The following is a 7,574-nucleotide window of genomic DNA, read 5'->3' on the forward strand; positions in this document are numbered from 1 at the left end:
GATGGAAGATGGATGGATGGATGGATGGATGGATGGTTGGATGGATGGATGGATGGACGGACGGATGGATGGATGGATGGATGGAGGATGGGTGGTGGAGGATGGCTGGTTGGCTGGATGACCGATGGATGGATGGAGGATGGAGGATGGATGGATGGATGGGTGGGTGGAGGATGGCAGGCTGGCTGGCTGAGGACTGGTTTGTTGGCCAGGTGGGTGAATGGATGATGTATGGATGTATATCTGTACAGAGGATGGGCGGGTGGGGGATGGCTGGTTGGTTAGCTGACTAGATGGATGGATGGAGGATGGAGGATGGATGGATGGATGGATGGATGGATGGATGGGGGATGGGTGGGTGGAAGATGGCTTGCTGGCTGGCTGGCTGGCTGAGGACCGGCTGGTTGGCTAGGTGGGTGAACGGATGATGTACGGATGTATATCTGTATAGAGGATGGGCGGGTGGGAGATGGCTGGTTGGCTGGATGACTGGATGGATGGATGGATGGATGGATGGATGGATGGTTGGATGGATGGATGGATGGATGGAGGATGGATGGATGGATGGATGGATGGATGGAAGATGGATGGATGGATGGACGGACGGACGGATGGATGGAGGATGGGTGGGTGGAGGATGGCTGGCTGGCCGAGGACTGGCTGGTTGGCTAGGTGGGTGAATGGATGATGTACGGATGTATATCTGTATAGAGGATGGGCGGGTGGGGGACGGCTGGTTGGCTGGATGACTAGATGGATGGATGGATGGATGGATGGATGGATGGTTGGATGGATGGATGGATGGATGGAGGATGGATGGATGGATGGATGGATGGATGGAAGATGGATGGATGGATGGACGGACGGACGGATGGATGGAGGATGGGTGGGTGGAGGATGGCTGGCTGGCCGAGGACTGGCTGGTTGGCTAGGTGGGTGAACGGATGATGTACGGATGTATATCTGTATAGAGGATGGGCGGGTGGGAGATGGCTGGTTGGCTGGATGACTGGATGGATGGATGGATGGATGGATGGATGGATGGATGGATGGATGGATGGATAGATGGATGGATGGATGGATGGACGGACGGACGGATGGATGGATGGAGGATGGGTGGGTGGAGGATGGCTGGCTGGCTGAGGACTGGCTGGTTGGCTAGGTGGGTGAATGGATGATGTACGGATGTACATCTGTATAGAGGATGGGTGGGTGGGGGGAGGAGGGCAGGCAGTTGTTTGTGAGGCATCTTTTTTGCGTGAGACACTGTGTGAACTAAGTGCTTTATGTTCTGTGGTCTCGCATCCGTCCTCCCTGGGCTCCCAGTGAGACAGAACTCACGTGCTGCATCAAGTGAAAGTGAGGCTCTCGCACCCCCGTGCAGAGGTGCAGGTGGAGGCTCAGAGCTGGGCTGTAAGTCCAGCTGGTATTTGAGCTCTCTCTCTGAATGCTTCTTAGCAACAAAACAAGTCCTTCCCCACAAACAAAACCTCACAAAAATCTAAGGACTATGCCACTGCCACACTGTGTGTGCAGCAGCCACCTCGCCAGCCTTTCCCCAGATGGGGTTCAGCTCTGTGCAGCAGCCAGATTGTGGGAGGTGCCCGGCCGTGGTGGCCGCTGTGCTAAGTGCCTTCGAGAATTCCCAGAGCTGGTTAGAGGAAGAGGCTCTGCACCCCTGGGCTGCCACAACAGCGCTTCATGGAGGCACCCCTGCCCAGCAGCCTCCAGGGAGGGCCAGCTCACTCTGCCCATCTCTGCCCGGGATTGAGAAGAGGCCCTGCAGAGCCTCATCCCCAGCCCTGGGGAAGGGTGGCCAGGCTTGAAGACAATGACCCCTGCAGAGCAGACGGGACTGAGAAAGGATCGTGGCCAGAAGGCAGAGGTGAGCAGGATGAGGTGACGCCCAGGCTCCACCCAGCCGAAGAAAGCAGTGCCTACTTCCATCTGTCTCCTCGGAAGGAAGGTCGGCGTCCTCGTTCTTGTCATCTACTGGAGGCTCTTGGGAAGGCATGACAGAATCCTGCCGGAGAGACGGAGAGACGGCAGCATGACCACGTGCTGGAGCAGGTGTTACAAGGTAGCTTCTGTAAACACTTCATGACTTTTTTTTAATTAAAAACATTTTTTTTTTTTTACAGACAGGGTCACACTCTGTCATCATCGAGGCCGGAAGGCAGTGGCATGATCATGGCTCACTGCAGCTTCAACCTCCTGAGCTCAAGCAATCCTCCCATCTCAGCTTCCAGAGCAGCTGGCACTACAGGTGCGCACCACCACACCTGGCTAATTTTTGAATTTTTTGTAGAGATGGGGTCTCACCATATTGCCCAGGCTGGTCTTGAACTCCTGGCCTCAAGTGATCCTCCCACCTTGGCCTCCCAAAGTGTTGGGCTTACAGGCTTGAGCCTCTGCACCTGGCCACTTCAAAACTATTTATGATTCACATATTTACACATTACAATGGTTATATTGTAACATAGTATATAAAAATCTATGCTATTGTACCAAATAAAGAACATAAACACTACCTATGATTCTGCAGACAGAGATGGCCACTCAGTACTGTAGACCAAGTGCTTTCTACAACGGGATCTTTTGCACAATGCTTGGTCATCTCTCCTGTCCCAAAGCTGCATCCTGGCAGTAACCAATCATCAGGGGGCCATTCTAAGGGCCTCTGGGTTCCGCCTGCAGGTGCGTCATAATGGAGTTGCCCGTACTGGCGGTCAGTTGGGTGGCAGCCTCTGGCCTCCCTCTGCCTCTAGCTGACCACATTTCTGGGGCCGGTCTCATTTGCTTATGCTAAAGTGGACTCATGGGGTCAAAGGGCATTACAGGCTTTTTGGCAGATGCAGCTGAAGGACCTCTGGAAGGACTATGCCAATGCATGCACCAGCCTGCGTGACCCTCCATCCCTGTGCCTGGTGATCCTGGGGTGACACCCTGATCCAGACTCTGTCTTTATCCCGTAATAGAGGAGAGGGCACGTCACCCCTACAGACACCTTTCCTCCCACGCCATGGCAAGCTGCAGATGAGCCACCTTCCCCAGACACACCCACTGCACACTGCAGTGGGGCCCAGGGAGCTGAATGTTCAGTCCAGGCCTCGACCCTGTTGTTCAGTGAGACGCAGGGCGCCATGCGGAAATGCCAGAGGCAGCCTTCAATAAGGAAAAGCCAGCAAGGCCCCAAAAGGCCTTGCTGTGGGAGGTGCTTCAAGTCCAAGCACTTGGGGACGGCAGAGGGAAGGTGCCGCCCTCATCACAGGCTGGGCATGGCTTCCCAGGGAGGATTCCCGGGAGAGGCTCCAGATGTCCGGAGCCTCAGCGTGCCCAGTGCTACTGAGGTCAGACCTGGCTTTCACCTCCACAGTCCCGAAGAGCTGGTTCAGGACTGGAGTATGAATGAAGCTTACCCCCGCCCCACTGGGCAGAGCATGCCGGGTCCTACCTGAGACTGTCACCTGAGCCTCATGCCCCAGTGAGCAGAGCGTGCCGGGGGCTTCTGGGGGCTCAGGAAGATGGGTCCTACTCGAGACTGCTGCCTGAGTCTCACGCTGCAGCCCAGAGGTGGGACAGCACCACGGCCCCTCTTGAAGAACCCAGGGTCACCAAGGTCTGCTTGGACAATGGGCTGGCAGCCACGCCCCGGCCCTGCCCGTGCTCCCTAGGGCCCACCCAGCCCTGCAACTCACCATATGCTTCCTGCAGGTCAGCGGGACGAGGCCGTGGCAGCGCTTATGGACCAGCAGTTTGCAGTTGATGCACCTGTAGCCTTGCCTCGCGAGGCCCCATATCCTCTCGCTGCACTGACCGCAGTACGCTCTCTGCAGGTGGGAACAGAGCGTCAGGCCCCGGCCACGTGGAGGGGCCAGCGGAGAGGACAGGCAGAGCCTTCCACACCTGTACCTTCTCAAAAGAGGACACTGAGCCAGGCAACAGGCGGCCCCGGCACCTGGTCCCTTCCGGGCGCCAGGCTTGCCCAAGCTCGGTAGCCTCCCCTTGGGTCCACCCCAAGGTTGGGGGAACCAACAGCCCCAAGGAGAGGCCTGGAACCCTGCTCTGCATGAGAGGACACAGGGGAGGTCCCATCGGGCAGGGGCTACGAGGTGCTGCTTCAGGCAAGGCCCCCTGGTTTGCAAGGGCTGGGGGGCTGCAGCTCCTGCTGGGCTCTGCGTAGGGCAGCCTGGGGTCCTGTCGAGGGCTGAGCAGAGTGTGGGGCACCCCCTGCCTGATCTTCATTCAAACAGAACCTCCTCCCGACAGCCTCAGAGAAGGCAAACTCGGACCACAAACATCTCGAACTGCAACACCACAGCCTGCAATTATCTTAGTATTCTTTGTTCAGTATTTTTCAAGATTTTAAATGATCCTTCGTTATTCTTCACGGTTCTGAACAATTTGAAAATGATGGCAATTATCAGCTTGTTTGGCAACATTTTCACGAACTTTTAAATGTTATGAAAGGCGTAACCATGAATGTTGCCGGGAGCTGCCTGGACATTTTCTGCCTTGCCCAAGTGCCCGAAGGGTTCCTGGGAGCAAAGCATCTACACTGTCACCGCGTGCCCAGAATCTCCAGTTCAGATTCTTTTCAGACATAACCCTTTCATATGCTTTTTCCTCTTTTACCACTTTTCACGAATTTCCTTCCTATTACAGTCTCACCTCACACCCGAGTGAAGAGGAAATACAGTGTACTCTGAACGGCATGAACTGAATTCACGTGAGGAAACGGGACCCTTAGCACGTGTGGGCACCAGGTGCAGCTGAGCAAACGGGGCTCACACCCCCTACGGGACCCTCCTGCTCATCAGGAAGAGCCTGCTCGGGACACCAGGGCCCGGGGACCCTTCCCCCACACACAGCCCGCTTGTTTGGGTGGGGACAGATAACCAGCACCTAGGACAGTGCCCAGCACACAGCAGGCATCAGGTAAGAAAACACACGTGCATCATCGCTTTCAACTTCCGTAACAGGAAAAAGGAGCTGACTCCACATCCTCTGCACATGCTACCTACATCAGCCCGGCCATGACAGAGCCAAACCAGGACCGCGGGCTCTATCGAAAGGAGGGAAGGGTGAGAGGGGGCATCCCACCCGAGACCTCTGACTCGGTGCCAATCTAGCTTAACGCCGGCACCGGGAGTTTTGCCCCAGTTGGTACCCGTTGGATGTGTGGACCCTGGAGTTAAAGGAGGTGCTTCGGCTGCTGAATGTGTGGACCTTGGAGTTAAAGGAGGCAGGCTCTGCTTCCCAGGTTCAAATGATTCTCCTGTCTCAGTCTCCTGAGTAGCTGGGATTATAGGTGCCTGCCACCACATCTGGTTGTTTATTTTTAGTAGAGACAAAGTTTCACAAAGTTGGCCAGGCTGGTCTCGAACTCCTGACCTCAGGTGATCTGCCCACTCCGGCCTTCCAAAGTGCTGGGATTACAGGCATGAGCTACGGCACCAGGCCTCCCTGCTCATATTTTCTTTTCTTTTTCTTTTTTTTTGAGATGGAGTCTTGCTCTGTTGCCCAGGCTGGAGTACAGTGCCATGATCTCGGCTCACTGAAACCTCCAGCCCCCTGGTTCAAGCTATTCCCCTGCCTCAGCCTCCCCAGTAGCTGGGATTGCAGGCACCCACCACCACACCCAGCTAAATTTTGTTGTATTTTCAGATGAGATGGGATTTCACTATGTTGACCAGGCTGGTCTCGAACTCCTGACCTCAGGCAATCCTCCTGCCTCGGCCTCCCAAAGTGCTGGGATTACATGTGTGAGCCACCACTCCCGGCCTCCTGCTCGTATTTTCAATGACCCATTTTCATGTTTTAGACCCTTACCTATTCTGATGGTTGGAGCCCCTGTCTGGGCTTTTACCAGCTTGGGCTCAGGATATCCTGCTTCCCACCGTGTTTTGTGGTTTTCGATTGCGAGCTCAAATGCCTGATTCATTTATTGGCGGGAATTCTTCGAGGCTGGCTTGAAGGGGAATTGCGTTGGCCTCTGCCAGTCACCTGAGGGCACTGCTTGGACCAAACCTAACAGGCACTGCAGCTCCTGGGTGGCATCTTCTGCTATCCCTTCCCCACCCTCACTCCATAGCCTCTTTTCCAGGGTCTCTGTCCACTCATGATAAAGGCCAAAGTCTTGGGCTGTCCACCCAGCTGTCCCTGTGGCTCTCGTGCCCCGTGTGCCACCAGCAGAGGGCTCTCCAGCAGCCACCGCTCAGAGACGTGGCCTGCCATGGTTTATACTCCACATGGTAGAGTGGGTTGTTCACAGCAAAAGGAGTAGCAAACTCCAGACACGATTCCCACTCTTGCTTGTAAAAATAATGCTGAGCTGATCTTCTCCATACACAAACCTCCGAATGACAGGTGATTTCTTTTGAAGACAGGCAGGATGAGAACATCGCTGCACATTTCCTGTGTGATTTCCAGAGAGTAGGGTCCATGTCTGCCCCACATCCCCAGGGTTGGCAGACCCCATGACAGCAACCCTGGGCTTTAATTACTTTTTTGTTGTTTTTTGTTTTTGTTGTTTTGAGGTGGAGTCCTGCTCTGTTGCCCAGACTGGAGTGCAGTGGTGTAATCTCGGCTCACTGCAACCTCTGCCTCCCGGGTTCAAGCAATTCTCTGCCTCAGCCTCCCGAGTAGCTGGGATTACAAGAACCCACCCCAATGCCCGGCTAATTTTTTTGTATTTTTAGTAGAGATGGGGTTTCACCAACTTGGCCAGGCTGGTCTTGAACTGCTGACCTCGTGATCCACCGGCCTCGGCCTCCCAGAGTGCTGGGATTACAGGCGTGAGCCACCACGCCCGGCCGACTTTAATTACTTTTAACACCTTCAATGTTGACAGAGAAAATGTCTTGTGTTTCCCTGATCACCTGCCTGGTCACCTGTGGAGGTCACGCTGTCCTCATCTCTAAGCAATTACAGTCTTACTTCCTCAACCACTCACACCCGTTCTGTTTCTCGGTCCCAGCATTTACCAAAAGCCTTTGTGTAGGAGCTCTCTAATCCTAAGTGTGAGTTGTCTGGATCTCTTCTGGGTTTTATGTGCTACAAACCCTTTTCCTATATGATTTTTGCATTTAATCTGGAAACTAAAAAAATCAATCTGTGTGGCTGAGTCTAAAGACCCTCTGGTCCTCACTGCCCGGTTTTTCTCCAGAGATCTACATGGCTTCTAGGCTTCTTTTTTTCATTTATTTGAGACGGAGTCTCACTCTGTCGCCCAGTGGCAAAATCTCGGCTCACTGCAATCCCCGCCTGCTGGGTTCAAGCGATTCTCCTGCCTCAGACTCCCAAGTATCTGGGATTACAGGCATGCGCCACCATCATGCCTGGCTGATTTTTGTATTTTTAGTAGAGATGGGGTTTCACCATGTTGGCCAGATGGATCTCGAACTCCTGGCCTCGAGTAATCCACTCATCTCGGCCTCCCAAAGTGTTGGGATTACAGGCGTGAGCCACTGTGCCAGGCCCTGTGATTTTTTTTAACCTCAATCCACCTGCAATTTACTGTGATGGGAGCCAGCAGGCTGGATTCCCACCCACCCCACCTCCCCCCCCCACCC

The 7,574-nt window shown here is 54.5% G+C and overlaps 1 protein-coding gene across 8 annotated transcripts in view; it reads right to left on the minus strand.

The window, feature by feature from the left end:
- PRKCZ (protein kinase C zeta) overlaps positions 1–7,574 on the minus strand; it is a 147,398-nt gene that overhangs the window by 48,995 nt on the left and 90,829 nt on the right. For all 8 annotated transcript variants that reach the window (XM_017882477.1, XM_017882480.1, XM_017882479.1 and 5 more), the window contains 2 exons: positions 3,699–3,830; positions 1,942–2,023 (listed from right to left, as the gene is read on the minus strand). In XM_017882477.1, the coding sequence (XP_017737966.1) occupies positions 1,942–2,023; positions 3,699–3,830 (214 nt within the window). The remainder of the gene's footprint in view (positions 1–1,941; positions 2,024–3,698; positions 3,831–7,574) is intronic.

Source organism: Rhinopithecus bieti, unplaced genomic scaffold, assembly GCF_001698545.2.
Source record: "Rhinopithecus bieti isolate Rb0 unplaced genomic scaffold, ASM169854v2 scaffold_13351, whole genome shotgun sequence".
Classification (NCBI taxonomy): Eukaryota; Metazoa; Chordata; class Mammalia; order Primates; family Cercopithecidae; genus Rhinopithecus; species Rhinopithecus bieti.